Source organism: Scyliorhinus torazame, chromosome 1, assembly GCF_047496885.1.
Source record: "Scyliorhinus torazame isolate Kashiwa2021f chromosome 1, sScyTor2.1, whole genome shotgun sequence".
NCBI classification, from domain to species: domain Eukaryota; kingdom Metazoa; phylum Chordata; class Chondrichthyes; order Carcharhiniformes; family Scyliorhinidae; genus Scyliorhinus; species Scyliorhinus torazame.
The window spans coordinates 17,354,132-17,372,695 of NC_092707.1; the positions used below are offsets into that span (position 1 = coordinate 17,354,132).

General features: G+C 48.2%; 1 protein-coding gene across 14 annotated transcripts in view; it reads left to right on the forward strand.

Moving 5' to 3' along the window:
- Nucleotides 1-18,564, forward strand: part of arvcfb (ARVCF delta catenin family member b) — a 546,449-nt gene that overhangs the window by 374,342 nt on the left and 153,543 nt on the right. For all 14 annotated transcript variants that reach the window (XM_072471369.1, XM_072471451.1, XM_072471186.1 and 11 more), the window contains one exon: nucleotides 18,044-18,543. In XM_072471369.1, coding sequence (XP_072327470.1) covers nucleotides 18,044-18,543 — 500 coding nt within the window. The remainder of the gene's footprint in view (nucleotides 1-18,043; nucleotides 18,544-18,564) is intronic.

Genomic DNA, 18,564 nt, shown 5'->3' on the forward strand with positions numbered 1-18,564 from the left:
GGGAGGACCGGGGCGGGCCGAGAGCGAAGGGAGGACCGGGGCGGGCCGAGAGCGAAGGGAGGACCGGGGCGGGCCGAGAGCGAAGGGAGGACCGGGGCGGGCCGAGAGCGAAGGGAGGACCGGGGCGGGCCGAGAGCGAAGGGAGGACCGGGGCGGGCCGAGAGCGAAGGGAGGACCGGGGCGGGCCGAGAGCGAAGGGAGGACCGGGGCGGGCCGAGAGCGAAGGGAGGACCGGGGCGGGCCGAGAGCGAAGGGAGGACCGGGGCGGGCCGAGAGCGAAGGGAGGACCGGGGCGGGCCGAGAGCGAAGGGAGGACCGGGGCGGGCCGAGAGCGAAGGGAGGACCGGGGCGGGCCGAGAGCGAAGGGAGGACCGGGGCGGGCCGAGAGCGAAGGGAGGACCGGGGCGGGCCGAGAGCGAAGGGAGGACCGGGGCGGGCCGAGAGCGAAGGGAGGACCGGGGCGGGCCGAGAGCGAAGGGAGGACCGGGGCGGGCCGAGAGCGAAGGGAGGACCGGGGCGGGCCGAGAGCGAAGGGAGGACCGGGGCGGGCCGAGAGCGAAGGGAGGACCGGGGCGGGCCGAGAGCGAAGGGAGGACCGGGGCGGGCCGAGAGCGAAGGGAGGACCGGGGCGGGCCGAGAGCGAAGGGAGGACCGGGGCGGGCCGAGAGCGAAGGGAGGACCGGGGCGGGCCGAGAGCGAAGGGAGGACCGGGGCGGGCCGAGAGCGAAGGGAGGACCGGGGCGGGCCGAGAGCGAAGGGAGGACCGGGGCGGGCCGAGAGCGAAGGGAGGACCGGGGCGGGCCGAGTGCGAAGGGAGGACCGGGGCGGGCCGAGTGCGAAGGGAGGACCGGGGCGGGCCGAGTGTGAAGGGGTGGGGAGGGCCGGGCCAAGCCGAGAGAATCAAAGCTGGGGGTTTGAGGGAGAGGGGAAGGGTTAATATTTAATTCGTCTGGGGTGTGATTGTAAAAGGCAAGTGAAGCAGGGTAAGGATATCCAGTAAGAGAATGGACATGAGCGTATTGAGGATGGGAGGTATTGAAGTGTTTTAGATGTTTTCATTAACTGATACTCATGTATATGGCTCCTTATTTGGTTGGGGATTGTTGCATTTCATTGTTTGCCATCTAACCAGTTGGCCAGGTAATGCTGTCCTTGGAGTGCCAGCTACAGCTGCAATGCCATTTGAATCTTGAGACGAGTCATTAATCTTAATATATGTTTGTGAAGCGCACGCCGTTGTGTTTTCCCAAGGAGATAACAATTTCAATTGTGTGTGGACAGAGCAAAGGCCAGGTTAAGTGTCAAGGATTCTGTCAAGCAATCCCTCTTTGCTGATTGGTGTCAGGCTCAGCTCTTTGGATACCTTCACTTGTTTCTGAATCAGAAAGTCATGGATTCAAGCCTTGTCTAGAACATTGCACACACAATCTAGATTGATGCTTCTTTGCAGTAATGAGGGAGTGAAGGAATTTCAGAGACACAGTTTTTTGGATGTAATGTTAAATAGCGGACAGAGTCTGCTTTCTTGGGTGAATATAAAAGATTCAATAGAACTGTTTGAACAGAAGAAGGGGACTTCATCATTATAGTAGCTGTGACCAATGTGATGTTGGATGTTTTGAGGTTAGAGAACACACTTTATAAATGCAAACTGTTTTATCTCTTCATAGTTTGGACCGCACCAGCTGTGTCACTTATTCTGCCTCCTGTAGCAAGGTAGCACAGTGGTTAGCACTTGCTTCACAGCTCCAGGGTCCCAGGTTCGATTCCCAGCTTGGGTCACTGTCTGTGTGGAGTCTGCATGTTCTCCCTGTGCCTGCGTGGGTTTCCTCCGGGTGCTCCAGTTTCCTCCCGCAGTCCAAACATTTGCGGGTTAGGTCACGCTGAAATGCCATGTACTGTTCAAACGTTAGGTGGGGTTGCTGGGTTACAGGGATAGGGTGGAGATGTAGGCTTAGGTAGGGTGCTCCTTCCAGGGCCGGTGTAGACTCGATGGGCCGGATGGCCTCCTTCTGCACTGTAGATTCTATGATTCCATAAGTATGATAGAGCAGTATGAAGATTGAAGGAAAGTCACCAGATCTGAAATCCGTAGAAGATTCCATATTTCCTGCGGCAAGCAACTGATCCACGTAACTTGGACTTTTCTGAAGTATCACTATGTAGATGAACACTTTATTTTTTTTTTAAAAAGTCAGTAAATTATTTCATAGGAAATAGCGCTGCTGGTTAATCTTCCGTGACAAGTTTTCTGAAGTGCTCTTAAGCCTGTATTTAAGGATGTTTTGTTTGGGTGAATCAATCACAGAAGGGATGTTATGATAATCTCATGTTTTTAAAAACAGGAAGATTGAGCAAAATGTCATTGCATACCTAAATTCTGCTTAACGTTTTTCAACTGACAAATTTGATTAGCACAAGCTTCAACTTGAGGAATATTTTGCACTATTTTTAATGCCAGTCTTTGAGTATCCTGTTGAGTTCTGAAAAGGCTTCTTATTGGAGAATTCCAGTTTTATAGAATTAACAGTGCAGAAGAAGGCCATTCAGCCCATCGAGTCTGCATCAACCCATTGAAAGAGCTCCCTACTTAAGCCCACGCCTCCACCCTATCCCCGTAACCCCACCTAATTTTTGGACACTAAGGGGCAATTTAGCATGGCCATTCCACCTAATCTGCACATCTTTGGACTTTTAACAAGGTGGGCGTTGGTCCTTTTCCTTCAACTTCACTGATGCTGAAATAGGCTGTCCATTTTTCACTCACCAATATTTAGTTTCTGCCACATCTGAGGCAGAAAAAGGCATTTAGTCGTTTATTATCCTGAGGAGAATCAGTAACGTCGAATGCAGTTCCTGATGGGTTTAAAATCTGCAGCAAAGCTTGTGGTTTATAAAAGTTGTCAGCATTTGATGAATGCTGTGGCATTAAGCACTTTCCCAGATTTTGTAATTCATTTTATAGTCATTTCTTTTCCCCATTATTGACTTAAACTTTTCAAGTCTAAAAATACCTGTTTGGAGGCTTCCAACTCTTGCTGCCAATCTTCTGAACATTTAGCTTCGACTTTTGATGGATTACCTTTTGCTTTAATTGACACTAAATTTTCCAGCTCACACTATCAAATGACAGACAACCATAAATCAGTTTGTCAGGCAGCATCTAAAGGGAGTGGAGGAGAGACCTGAAATTAAAATGGAAAATGCTAGTAAAATTCTGCTAGCAAAATGCAGCAGTTTTGTGCTGCCTGTTCTTTATCTTGCAGTTTTACAGCATCTAAATTAATTTGATTTTTCTTTGTATTGCTCGAGTGTTAAGATCAGAATGTCACTATGCACGATGCCCAGGTTTTCAGTAGTTCCAATGATCATCTTTGTGAAAGGAAGCATCTCCACCAGTTGTCGTTACACCCTCTTTATTCACCCTCATCCCCCAATGTCTTAGCACTTGAGCACGTGTTTCTGAAATGTTAAACATAACCGTTTAATTTAGTGCCTGCACTAAGATGATTGAGATACTTATTGTTATTCCTTGGCTTTTATGTTCTCTACCTCGTGATAGAACATGGATGCAGCTTTTTGTTTACAGCCTTATAAACTTGCCTTTTCCTACATGTAAAGTCGCCTTTTGTGAGGTGATGTAACCTGAGGATCATCACACCCCGCACCTTTCTCAAACTCCCCTGCTGAGCCCCTTAACTCATACTTAACCTTCTCTAACCACAGGAAGTCATACGGGTCACCCAACCATGCTGCTACCCCCAGTGGCGATGTCAACCGCCACTCCAGCAAAATTCGTCACCGTGCAATCAGAGAGGCGAAGGCCAAGACATCGGCCTTCCTCCTCTCCATGAGCTCCGGCTTCTCGGAAACTCCAAATATCGCCACCAAAGGGTCCAAGTCCACTCCCTCCTCTACTATCCTAGTTAAGACTGCGAACACTCCTGCCTAGAATCTTCCCAATTTTTCAGAACCCTAAAACATGTGCGCATGATTTGCTGGCCCCTGCCCACACCTCTCACACTCATCATCTACCCCCTGAAAGAGCCCACTCATTCTCACCCGAGTCGTGTGCACCACCTTAAACTGTATCAGGCTCATCCTTGCACAAGAGGAGGTCCCGTTTACCCTTCGCAGTGCCTCACTCCATACTCCCCAATTGATCTCCATTCCCAACTCCGCTTCCCATTTCTCCTTGATCTTCACCACCCGCTCGCCTCCCTGCTCCCGCAGCCACTTATATATATCCCCAATTCTTCCCTCCCCTTCCATATCTGGAAGCAGCAGTCGCTCCGGAAGGGTGTATCCTGGCAATCTAGGGAACCCCTTCCAGACCTTCGTGCAAAGTCCCTAACCTGCAGATAACTGAACTCCCTACCCCTCGGCAGCTCTACCCTCTCCATTGGCTCCTCCAGACTGGCGAACCCTTCCTCCAAAAACAAATCCCTCACCTTGACCAGCCCCACTTCCCTCCACCTCCTGTATACACTATCCATCCCCCCCCCTTCCCGGCTCAAACCCATGATTCCCGCACAGCAGTGTTCGCACCAACATCCCTTCCACCCTAAAATGCCTCCTCAGCTGATTCCATATCTTCACCGTGGACTGCACCACTGGGTTCCCTGAATGCCTACTCGGAGCCATTGGCAATGCTGCCGTCACCATAGCCCTCAAACTAGACCCCTTACAAGATTCCTCCTCCATCCTAACCCACTCTACCCCTTCTCCTTCCCACCGCCGCCGCACCTTATCCACATTTGTCGCCCAATAATAATGAAGCAAGTTTGGCAACGCCAAACCCCCCCCCCCCAACCCCCGTTGCCTCTGTAGCAGTGTCCTCCCCACCCTCGGCACCTTCCCCCACCCATACAAAGTCCGAGATGATTGTATCCACTTCCCGAAAAAAAGTCCTTTAGTATAAAGATCTGGAGAGCCTGAAAGATGAACGAACCTCGGCAGAATATTCATTTTCACCACTTGGACCCTCCCCGCCAACGTTAAGAGCAGTGTATCCCACCTCTTAAGATCCTCCCTGGCCTCCTCCACCAGCTTCGTTAAGTTCCACTTATGGAGCCCCGTCCATTCCATTGCTACCTGAATCCCCAAGTACCTAAACCTATCCCTCGCTACCGTAAATGGCATGTCCCCTAAATTAGCCTGCTGTGCCAGCTCATTCACCAGGAATACCTCGCTTTTCCCTATATTCAATTTGTATCCCGAGAACCCTCCAAACCTCCCCAGCAGGCCCATAATCCTTCCCATACTCCAACGGATCTGAAACATACAGCAAGAGGTCATCGGCACAGAGCGACACCTGATGCTCCCTCTGTCCCCTCATTATCCCCTGCCACTCTGCCGACCCCCTGAGAGCCATCGCCAATGGCTCTATGGCCAGCGCAAGCAGCAGCGGTGACAGTGGGCACCCCTGCCTCGTACCCCTGTGTAAGTCAAAGCTTCTTGAGCTCACATCATTTGTCCTCACCGTCGCTCTTGGCACCACATACAGAAACCGCACCCATGCCACAAATCTCGGCCCAAACCCAAACCTTCCCAAAACTTCGAACAAGTACTCCACCCGATCAAATGCTTTTCCGCGTCCATGGACACCACCACCTCTGGTACCAGAGCTCTCGTTGGATTCAGCACCACATTCAACAGCCGTCTTATATTACTCGCGAGCTGCCTGCCCTTCACGAAGCCTGTTTGATCTTCTGCAACCACCCCCAGGACACAATCCTCCATCCTCCCCGCCAACAACTTAGCCAATGCTTTCACATCCGTGTTCAATAGTGATATGGGTCTATACGATCCACATTCCACCGGATCCTTCTCTTTTTATGGGATTAGTGTGATTACTGGTTGCTTCATTGTCTCCGGCAACTCCCCCTTCTCCAGTGCTTCATTAAACGCCCCCAACAGATGTGCCAGATCCGCCGCAAATTCCTTCTAAAATTTTGCCGGGTACCCATCCGGCCCAGGGGCCTTCCACGACTTCATACCCCTGATACTATCCAGCACCTCCCTCAGTCCCAGGGGCTCCTCCAATGTCTGCCTCTTTGCTTCCTCCGCCTGGGGAAATTCCAGCTTGTCCAGAAACCACCCTTTGTTCGCCTCCTCTTCCCCCTGGCTCTGCCTCAAAAAGTCCTGGTAATACTCTCAAAATGCCTCATTTACCTTCCCTGGCTCTGACACCACATCCCCAGCTCCACTCCGGATCTTCAATAGTTCCCTGGACGCAGCCTTCCTCCGCAGCTGGTGCTCTCCCCATACTCGTATTGCACCCCTCTTGCCCTACGCAGTTGCCCTACCGCCCTCCCCGTTGTCAGCTGTCAAATTGCCCCGCAACTTTTTCCTCCTCCTCAATCCCTCCACGGGGGGCACCCTCGAATATTTCCTGTCCACCTCCACTATCTCGCTCACTAGACGGTCATGTTCCGCCCTCCTTTCCTTATTCGCATGAACTGTAAATTAGGTAATTTCTCCCTGGACCACTGTCTTCAGTGCTTCCCAAAAAATGCCCGCCGATTCCTCCCCATTCTGATTGAACTCCACGTAATCCCTAATCGCCAACCGCACCTTATCACAAAAATCTCCATCTGCCAACAACCCCGAGTCAAAGCTCCACCCCGGCCTCTGCTCTCGCCTCGTACTGAACCGAATATCCAGCCAGTGGGGTACATGGTCCGAGATAACTATCCCCGCATACTCTGCCCCCTCCACCCCAACAAAATCTCCTGACTCACTACAAAATAATCAATCCTCGAATACACCTTATAGACGTGTGAAAAGAAGCAATACTTCCCTTCCCTCTGTGTTCTGAAAGCGCCATGGATCCACCATACCCATCCTCTCCATCCTGACTTTGAACAGGAACAGCCCTTTATGTGACCAATCGCTCCATGGTCACAAGCGGAAGTCCCACTCAGCTGAATTCCATCTACATCTAGGAGCTGTTTAGCACGGGGCTAAATCGCTGGCTTTGAAAGCAGACCAAGGCAGGCCAGCAGCACGGTTCGATTCCCTTAACAGCCTTCCCGAACAGTCGCCGGAATGTGGCGACTAGGGTCTTTTCACAGTAACTTCATTTGAAGCCTACTTGTGACAATAAGCGATTTTCATTTCATTTTTCATTTCAGCTTTTTATTCCATTTTGGCAATATCCCTTTGCAATTTCTTTTAGTGTTCTAAAGTTTTAACAACAACTCATCAGCATTCCCTCTAATTTTCCTTTTGCTGCGTGTGGCCGGTTTGTCCCCTGCGCAGCACATACTTGATTGCTGACACCCTTGTATCTTCGAGGGAATGCTGTTCTTCATCCACTTGTTTCAACATCTTTTCCTCTGCCTCTATCCAAATCATTGGGCACGTTGGAAAGAACCCCTGTGTGACATCACTAACCTGTTCCAACTATTCTGGAAAACCGCCCTTAACTCCTGTACTATTTTCTCTTTTAAAGCATCATTTGTCCCCTTAATTGCCACATCCTTACTCTTCTACAGTAATCTGAGGCATTCCTGTAGTCCATGTACACAGCACCCACTGTATTTACTGCATTGGAAACTTCTGAGGTTTGTTGTGTGCTATCCTCCCTCTTGAAATCTAACTCTTAATTAATAAACAGATAAGGAATGCACAAGCTGATCTTTTTTTTTTTTAAAGTTTGTTGATTATGCCACCAATGTACAAAAAAAAATGCAAAAGTGGGGGAAAACTATCTATTGTGTATGAAATGGGAGTGCAAATCCAGGAAGGAGAAGGAAACTATTTTTTCCCTTCCCTGGAACTGAATTTGACAACTTGGACCTGGGATGTCCTTGAAACCACTCCTGCAGCTGAATCTTTGGTGAGATTAGGATACTGGAATGGGCACACCTCTGAGGATATTCCGGCCCTTCAAAGTGTTTCAGTAACCCTGACTTCAACTTGATCCCCTTAATTCAGCTGTCAGCCAAGTAGATTCATTTAATTACATTTTTGGCAATTCAAATCTTTTTGTTCAATTTGATGATGTATCAGCAGTTTTGTGTGTGCAGTTGATCTGTTATGGTCATGATTGTTAATTGTACAACTACATGTGCCCTTGGAAACTTTATCTGAAACTGGGCAAATTGCTGAATATGCATTTGGCAAGAATATTGTTGCATTTATTCAGTTTAAAATAGACCCATGGTATAATTATTTTTGTCCTAAGAATTGGGGAAAATTAGGGCAGCATGGTGGTGCAGTGATTAGCACTGCTGCCTCACTGCGCTGTGGACCCGGGTTCAATCCCGGCCCTGGGCACTGTCCGTGTGAAGTTTGCACATTCTCCCTGTGTTTGCATGGGTTTCACCCCCACAAGCCAAAGATGTGCAGGCTAGGTGGATTGGCCACGCTAAATTGCCCCTTAATTGGAAAAAATGAATTGGATACTCAAAATTTATTTTCAAAAAGAATTGGGGGAAATTGACATTAAAGAAATGAAATTTGGATAAAATAAAACCGAGTGGTGAAGGGCAGCTGGTGGAAGAGATTTTGAGATACATTTAGCATATCGGTGAGGTAATGAAGTGTTTACCTATGTGACTGGGGGAGAAAAATGGGGTGTAAATGAGGCAACTTTGAAGTGAAGGTATAGAAATTGACACACATGCTAAAAGCTGACTCCACAGGGTTTATGATATCCAAGGGAAAGAATGATATATCGACAGCACAATGACTGGGGAAAGAAACACAGCTACCATCACATAGGAACAGAAGCAGGTGATTCAGCCCCTCAAGCCTGCTCTACCATTCAATGGAATCATGGCTGATCTTTTTTCATAGAATTTACAGTGCAGAAGGAGGCCATTCGGCCCATCGAGTCTGTACCAGCTCTTGGAAAGAGCACCCCACCCAAGGTCAACACCTCCACCCTATCCCCATAACCCCGTAACCCCACCCAACGCTAAGGGCAATTTTGGACACTAAGGGCAATTTATCATAGCCAATCCACCTAACCTGCACATCTTTGGACTGTTGGAGGAAACCGGAGCACCCGGAGGAAACCCACGCACACACGGGGAGGATGTGCAGACTCTGCACAGACAGTGACCCAAGCCGGAATTGAACCTGGGACCCTGGAGCTGTGAAGCAATTGTGCTATCCACAATGCTACCATGCTGCCCCGTGGTTGAATTCCATATCCCTGTCTTTGGCCCGTGACCCTAGATATCTCCATTTGACAAAAAAGTATCGATCTCCGTTTGAATATTAACAACTGGTCTAGCATCAATTGCTGTTCGAGGAATTCTAAACCTCTCCCACACTTGATGTGTCGAGGTGCTTCCTAACATCCATCCTGAATGATCTGGCTCTAATTTTTAAACTATGTCCCCTAGTTCTAGAATTTCCAACCAGTGGACACAGTATCTTTATCTTTCTTGTCTTTTGCTGTTAATATCTTGACTTTGATCAGATCATCCCTTAACCTGCTAAATTCTAGAGAAAACGGGCCTAATTTGTATAATCTCTCTTCATAACTTAACCTCTGAAGTTCAAGTATCATTCTTGTAAACCTACGTTGGACTCCCTCCAATGCTAAAATATCCTTCCTATGGTGTGATGCCCAGATCTGCTCACAGTACTCCAAGTGGGGTCTAACGAAGGTTTTGTAAAGCTGCAGCATAACTTTGTGGCCTTACACTACAGTCCTCCAGATATTAAGGCCAGCATCCGATTAGCCGCCTTGCTAACGTTTTGCACTTGTTCGTGGCATTTTAAAGATCTATGCACATGAACCCACAAGTCTCTTTGGACATCCACTGTACCCTGGTCTATCCTTCTTTTGGTCCAAAATGGAGAGACTCATACTTGCTTAGATTGAGATCCATCAACCACAGTTTTGCACATTCACCTAGTCTGTCAACATCTCTTCATAATGTTTTGCTATCATCTACACTGTCTACAATGCCACCCAATTTTGTGTAATCAGCAAATTTGGATATATTACTTTCTGTGCCATTATCCAAGCCTTTAATCAATATTTTGGACGATTGAGACCCTGTGGGATACCACTCGTCACATCCTGCCATTTAGAGTACCTACCCATTGTCCCTTCTTTCTGTCACCTGCCACTCAACCAATTTCCCAGCCATGTCAGTAATTTGCCCTCAATTCTGTGGGCTTCTACCTTAGTTAACAGTCTCTTATGTGGGATTTTATCAAATGCCTTCTGGAAGTCCGTATAAACAACATCCATAGACATTCCCATCCACCACCGGTTTAGACACTTGGCTAGATAGCTGGCTTGTGTTGCAGAGTAAGGCCAGCAGCGTGCGTTCAAATCCCTGGCTGAGGTTATTCATGAAGGCTCACCTTCTCAACCTTGCCCCTTGATTGAGGTGTGGTGATTCTCTGGTTAAATCACCACCACTCTGATCTCCCTCAGGGAAAGCAGTCTATGGTCATCTGGGACTTGGGCGACTTTACCTGACCTTAGAAACCTCGTCAAAAAATTCAATGAGGTTTGTCAGGCATGACCTACTTGTCATGAATCCATGATGGCTCTCCCTGATTAACTGAGTATTTTCAGTGTTCAGTTCCCCTGTCCTTGATTATAGACTCCACTAATTTCCGCACCTCAGATGTTAGGCTAATTGACCTGTAATTCTCTGGTTTTCCTCTTTTGCCTTTCTTAAAAAGCGGAGTGACATGAGCAATTTTCCAATCCAAAGGGACGACTTCTGAATCTGGGGAAGTCTGAAAGATTATAATTTAGTGCATCTGCAATGTGCTTTCTTTAACACCTTGAATGGCAGCCATCGGGTCCTGTCACTCTTCAGTTCCATTAATTTCCTCATTATTGATGTTTTGCTCAGGTTAATTCTATTTGCTCCTTGCCCCCAATCCACTATTAATGCCCTCAGGACTTCTGGCAAGCTGTCTTCCTTTTCAACTGTAAATACTGAGGTAAAGTAATTATTCAGCATGTCTGCCATGTCCCGATAGTCAATGGCAATATCCCCACTTTCCGTCTTTAGCGGGTCAGCATTGTTCCTGACCCTGCTTTCCCTTTATGTAACTATAAAACTACTTATTGATTTTGATGTCCCTTGCAAGTTTCCTTTCTTTTCATAATCCTTTTTAGTCGCTCATAAGTTTTGTGGCCCTTTGCTGGCCTTTGTATCTTTCCCATTCGGTAGGATCTGTGCTGTTTTTTGCGCTTTCTTTTTTTTAAATATATTTTATTGAAATTTTTTTCCCTGAGCAACATTTTTCCCGCTTACAAAACAAGCGAAACGATAACAGTAACAAAACAGAAATTTTTAAACTTTTTAACAATAATAATAATAGTAGTAATAATATACAAGTAACAAAACCTCGTACTCTATTGACCTATACTCAACTGCCTCCCCCCCGGGTTGCTGCTGCTGGTCATCCGTCTTCCCTCTAACGTTCCCCTAGGTAGTTGAGAAATGGCTGCCACCGCCTGGTGAACCCTTGAGCCGATCCTCTCAGGGCAAACTTTATCTGCTCCAGTTTAATAAACCCTGCCATATCGTTTACCCAGGCCTCCAGTCCGGGGGGTTTTGCCTCCTTCCACATGAGTAGGATCCTGCGCCGGGCTACGAGGGACGCAAAGGCCACGACATCGGCCTCTTTCGCCTCCTGCACTCCCGGCTCTTCCGCAACTCCAAATAGAGCTAACCCCCAGCCTGGTTTGACCCGGGCCTTCACCACCTGCGAAATCACTCCCGTCACTCCCTTCCAATACCCTTCCAGTGCCGGGCACGCCCAAAACATATGTGCGTGGTTTGCCGGGCTCCCGCCACACCTCCCACATTTGTCCTCCACTCCAAAGAACCTGCTCAATCTTGCCCCCGTTATGTGTGCTCTATGTAGCACCTTAAATTGAATCAGACTAAGCCTGGCGCATGAGGAAGAGGAATTTACCCTGCTTAGGGCATCAGCCCACATACCCTCCTCTATCTCCTCCCCTAATTCTTCTTCCCACTTTCTTTTTAGTTCGCCCACCGACTCCTCCCCCTCTTCCCTCATCTCTCTATAAATCTCTGACACCTTGCCCTCTCCGACCCACACCCCTGAAAGCACCCTGTCCTGTATCCCCTGTGTCGGGAGCCGTGGAAATTCCCTCACCTGTTGTCTAGTAAACGCCCTCACCTGCACATATCTCAAGAAATTCCCCCGGGGTAACTTATACTTTTCCTCCAGTGCTCCCAAGCTCGCAAAAGTCCCATCTATGAATAAATCTCCCACCTTCCTAATTCCCAACTGGTACCAGCTCTGAAATCCTCCATCCATTCTTCCTGGGACGAACCTATGGTTGTTCCTGATAGGGGACCCCACCAGGGCTCCCCGCACCCCTCTCTGTCGCCTCCACTGTCCCCATATGTTCAGTGTTGCCGCCACCACCGGGTTCGTGGTGTACTTTTTCGGTGAGAACGGTAGCGGCGCCGTCACCAGCGCCTCTAGACTCGTCCCTTTACAGGACCTTCTCTCCAGCCTTTTCCACGCCGCTCCCTCACCCTCCATCATCCATCTACGTATCATTGCCACATTGGCGGCCCAATAATAATCTCCCAAATTCAGTAGTGCCAGTCCTCCTCTGTCCCTACTGCGCTGCAGGAACCCCCTCCTTACTCTCGGAACTTTCCCTGCCCACACAAAGCTCGTAATGCTCCTATCTATTTTATTAAAAAAGGTCCTGGTGATTAAAATAGGGAGACATTGAAATACAAATAAGAACCTCGGGAGGACCATCATCTTAATTGCCTGCACCCTGCCCGCCAGCGATAAAGGCTGCATGTCCCACCTCTTGAAGTCCTCCTCCATTTGTTCTACCAGCCGTGTCAGATTAAGTCTGTGCAAGGTTCCCCAGCTCCTAGCGATCTGAATCCCCAAGTATCGGAAGTTTCTTTCCACTTTCCTTAGCGGTAAGCCTTCTATCTCTCTACTCTGGTCCCCTGGATGTATCACATAATTCACTCTTCCCCATGTTTAACCTATACCCCGAAAATTCCCCGAACCTCCTCAAGATTTGCATAACCTCTATCATCCCCCCCGCTGGGTCCGACACGTATAGCAATAGGTCATCCGCGTATAACGAGACTCGGTGTTCTTCTCCCCCTCTAATCACCCCTCTCCATTTCCTGGAGTCTCTCAACGCCATGGCCAGAGGTTCAATTGCCAACGCGAACAACAATGGAGACAGCGGGCATCCCTGTCTTGTTCCCCTATATAATCGGAAATACTCCGATCTATGTCGACCTGTAACTACGCTTGCCGTTGGTGCCCCATAAAGTAGTCTAACCCAGCGAATAAATCCGTTCCCAAACCCAAACCTCCTTAACACTTCCCATAAATACTCCCACTCCACCCTATCAAATGCCTTCTCTGCGTCCATTGCCGCCACTATCTCTGCCTCCCCCTCCACTGAGGGCATCATTATCACCCCTAATAGCCGTCGCACGTTAACATTCAATTGTCTCCCTTTTACGAACCCTGTCTGGTCTTCGTGCACCACCCTTGGGACACAGTCCTCTATCCTCGATGCCAGCACCTTTGCTAGCAGTTTGGCGTCCACGTTCAAAAGTGAAATAGGTCTATAGGACCCACAATGCATCGGATCTTTGTCCCTCTTCAAAATTAGCGATATCGTCGCCTCCGACATTGTCGGGGGTAGTGTCCCCCCTTCCCTGGCCTCATTGAACGTCCTTGCCAACAACGGGGCCAACAAGTCCACATATTTTCTGTAGAATTCCACCGGGAACCCGTCTGGCCCTGGGCCTTCCCTGCTTGCATGCTTCCCAGTCCCTTAACCTCGTCCACCTCAATTGGCGCCCCCAGGCCTGCCACCGCCTGCTCCTCCACTGGTCCAGGAACTGCCGCATCCCCTCCTCTCCCTCTGGGGGCTGAGACCTATACAGTTCTTCATAAAAGGTCTTAAACACCTCATTTATCTTTCCTGCCCTTCGCACGGTGTCTCCCCTTTCATCCCTAATTCCTCCTATCTCCCTCGCTGCTGCCCTCTTTCGCAGTTGATGCGCCAACAGGTGACTAGCCTTTTCCCCATATTCATACCTCCTCCCGTGTGCCTTCCTCCACAGTGCCTCCGCCTTTCTGGTGGTCAGAAGGTCAAACTCGGTCTGGAGTCGTCTCCTCTCCCTGTACAGCTCCTCCTCCGGGGTCTCTGCAAATTCCCTGTCCACCCTTAAAATCTCCCCCAGTAATCTATCCCTTTCCTTGGCCTCTGTTTTCCTTTTGTGGGACCCAATAGAAATCAGCTCTCCTCTGACCACCGCTTTTAGTGCTTCCCAGACCACTCCCACAAGGACCTCGCCTTCGTCATTGACCTCCAGGTATCTCTCGATACACCCCCTCACTCTTGCACACACTCCCTCATCCGCCATCAGTCCCACATCCAATCACCAGAGTGTTCTCTGCTCCCTGTCCTCTCCTACTTCCAGGTCCACCCAATGTGGAGCATGATCCGAAACCGCTATGGCTGAGTATTCAGCTTCTTCCACCCTAGAGATCAACGACCTTCCTAGAACAACAAAATCTATCCGGGAGTACACTTTATGGACGTGGGAGAAGAAGGAATACCCCCTAGCCCTGGGTCTAAGAAATCGCCATGGATCCACTCCCCCCATTTGGTCCATAACCCCCTTAAGTACCTTGGCCGCTGCCGCCTTCTTCCAGTCCTTGAGCTGGATCTATCTAGCCCCGGGTCCAGCACCGTATTGAAGTCCCCTCCTAAAATCAAATTTCCTGCCTCCAGGTCCGGAATACGCCCCAGCATCCGTCTCATGAACCCCACATCGTCCCAATTTGGGGCATACCCATTAACCAACACAACCTCCATTCCCTCCAGCCTACCACTCACCATTACATATCTACCTCCACTATCTGCTACGATGTTCTTTGCTTCAAATGCTACCCGTTTCCCCACCAAAATGGCCACCCCTCTGTTCTTTGTGTCCAGTCCTGAGTGGAACACCTGTCCCACCCATCCTTTCCTTAGCCTAACTTGGTCCGCCACCTTTAGGTGCGTCTCTTGGAGCATAACCACGTCTGCCCTTAGTCCTTTCAAATGTGCGAGCGCTCGGGCCCTTTTTATCGGCCCATTCAGGCGCCTCACGTTCCACGTGATCAGCCTCACTGGGGGGCTACCTGCCCCCCTCCCGTGTCGACTAGCCATTACCTTCTCTAGGCCAGTCCCATATCCCGCCTCCGCGCTCCCGCTCGCTCCCCCAGCGTCGCATTCCGCCCCCGACCACCTTCTCTTTAGCCATTTCCTTTTGGATTTCCGCAGCAGCAACCCAGTTGTCCCCCCCCCCCCCCCCCACTAGATCCCTGGGTCCCTGGCACTGAGGCAGCAGTGCTAACCACTGTTAGCACTGCCTTCTGGGCAGAGGTAAAACAAATTTTACTGAATGATACCGTCACCTATGTCACCAGGACTAATCCAGTAGGAGGTTATTGATTAAGAAATCAATTATTTCCACTGCTGTTTAGCACAGGGCTAAAGAGCTGGCTTTGAAAGCAGACCAAGCAGGCCAGCAGCACGGTTCAATTCCCGTACCAGCCTCCCCGAACAGGCGCCGGATTGTGGCGACTAGGGGCTTTTCACAGAAACTTCATTGAAGCCTACTTGTGACAATAAGCGATTTTCATTTCATTTCATTTTCAATTTTAAACACCTCCAGTAAAAACTTGAATGTCTAGGATGTAGCCTGCACGGCAGGACGGTGGCGTGGTGGTTAGCACTGCTACCTCCCCTGGCCAAAGACCAGGGTTTGATCCTGGCCCCGGGTCACTGTCTGTGTGAGGTTTGCACGTTCTCTCCATGTCTGGGTGGGTCTTGCCCCACAATCCAAAAAGATGTGCGGGGTATGTGGATTGGCCACACTATATTTCCCGTTAATTGGGGAAAAAATGAATTGAGTACTTTGAATTTGTAAAAGAAAAAAAAGAATCTAGCTGATGTGACCATCAATTCACACGAGACGAAGAATTGAATTGAACAGTGGTTTTAATCAGCTAGATTTGTGCCTGCCTGCGACTGTTCTGTACTGAGTACCGCCTATAGGCTACAGATCTATATACCTCCCCTGAGGGGGCGGAGCCCACAAAGGCATCATCATAATACAATACAATGTAATGCAATGCAATGGTGAATAGTAGCAGTAATACATTCACCATATTAGCCTGTATGTGCATACAGTCAAATGGCGCCTTGTCCATTTCGGGAGCTGGATTTGAGTGCAGCCCAGACAAAAAAGAAAGTGTTGACTTTAAAGTTTTGTGGCAAAGAATTACTGAGTTTACGTTGAGGTTCATTGTTGACAAAGAGTACTTGGAGATTTGCACCTGTATTCAACCCATCCGATACTTGACTTAATGCTTTGTTGATGTTGGGGGCACAAATGCAGAAGTTTCTCTTTGTTAGTTACAAACTATCTTGAATGTTTAAAAATAAATCCATTTTTTGACTGATTTACTAATTGATGAAAATCATTGCATCATGCTTGCTAATGTCATTTTGTTAATGGGTCTTTCTGACTGTTAAGATTTTAAGCATTTTTGCAACCTGTCTGTAGCCTTTGACACATTTGACCCTATCCTGTTTCAACTCCTCTCCACTGTTGTACAACTGGGTGGGACTACACTCACCTGTTCCATTTTAATCTACCTAAACGAAACCAGAGAATCATCCACAATGACTTCTCTTCCTGGTCCTGCCCCATTGCCGTGGGCATTCTCCAAAGACATATCCCTAGCTGCCTCCTCGTTCTCATCTATATGCTACCTCCGGGCTACAGCATCAGTTTTCATATGTGCGTGCCGACAACAGAAGTCTACCTGATGGCCACCTCTCTTGAGTCTTCACTACCTAAAAAAACAGACTTCTTGAAGCACTGGATGAGCAGAAACTTCCGCCAGTCAAATATTGGGAAGACTGACATAAAATCTTTCAGCTGATTCCATCCCTCCCTTGGCAACTCCCTTGGCAACTCCCTTGAGACCTTTTGCAATCTTGGTGTCCTGTTTGAGGTGTCCGACCACACATCTGAGCTGTCAATAAGACTGCCTATTTACACCTACATAACATTGCCTGACTCTCCCTGCCTCAGTTCATCTGCTGCTCAAATACTCATTTGTTACTTCTGGACTAGACTATCACAGTGTACTCCTGGTCAGCCTCCCATATTTTACTGGGCAGCAGATGTATAGATGACCTTGAGTCATTACTTACACTAAGTCCATTATCCCCTGTGTTTGCATTGGCTCCCAATTAAACAACGGCTTGGTCTTAAGATGCCCGTCATTGTTTTTGAATCCCTCCATGGCCTTGCCCACATCCCACCTCTTCTACTCTTCCAGCCCCACAATCAGCCAAGATATCTTCACTCTTCTAATTCCAGTCTCTTCAGTATCTCTGAATGTAAATGCTTCATTGTTGACCACCATATCTTAAGTTGTCTAGATCCTGAGCTTTGGAATTCCTCCCTAACCACCTCATCACTCTGCTTCTTAAAGCTGAACTCTGATCTAGCTTTTGGTCATCTGCCTTAATGTCTCCCACAGTGTCAAATTTTATTTGGTTAAAACACCTATCAAAGGCCTTGAAACTTTCCAGCCAAATGACAAAAAAAAAAGAAAAATGGCCTTGAGACTTTCTATTTCATTAAAGGGGGTGCATGAATTCAAAATGTTCTTCAAATGGCCCTTTTGAAGTCCCCAGGTTTTTTTTTAATTGAAAATACCTGCATCCACAAAGAGAAAAAACAACTTGTGTCTTTCATCAAACTGATTGGTAACTAAGTCTGTCGTTTTACCCAAGTTGACTGATCTGTTTCTAATCCAGTTTGCAGATTTTGCCGGTTCCAAGTTGCTTTACCCATTTAAAGTCTTGTTTGTCCTCTTGAGTAAAGTCTTCATGGATAATTATTGCAAATTAAATTAAGGAATAAAAGTTAACAATTATTTGTGTGGAAGGGAAGATAGAATTGTTGTCCTTTACTCACGTGATCTGACTCTAAATATGTTTCTATTTTAGGGGTTATGATGATCCTATTGAAGCAGAGATCATTGAAGATCGGATTCCGTATCTGACAGGTGTGTACAATGCACCACTAGCTCAGCCAGAAAGGGGGAGCATGGCCAGCCTAGACCGGCTTGGACGACGCTCACCATCTATAGACAGTATCCGGAAAGATCCTAGGTGGCGGGATCCAGATCTCCCAGAGGTTATCGCAATGCTCGGCCATCACCTTGACCCAGTTAAATCAAATGCCGCTGCCTACTTGCAACATCTGTGCTATGAGAATGACAAAATAAAAAAGGAAGTAAGGCAGCTGAAAGGTATACCCGTTTTAGTTGGACTTCTGGATCATCCGAAACCAGATGTTCATCGTAGGGCCTGTGGTGCTCTGAGAAATATCTCGTATGGTAAAGATCACGATAGCAAAGTGGCAATCAAGAATTGTGATGGAATTCCTGCTCTGGTCCGATTACTAAGGAAGACCAATGACATGGAAGTTAGAGAACTAATAACAGGTAAGTAGGGAAATTATTTAT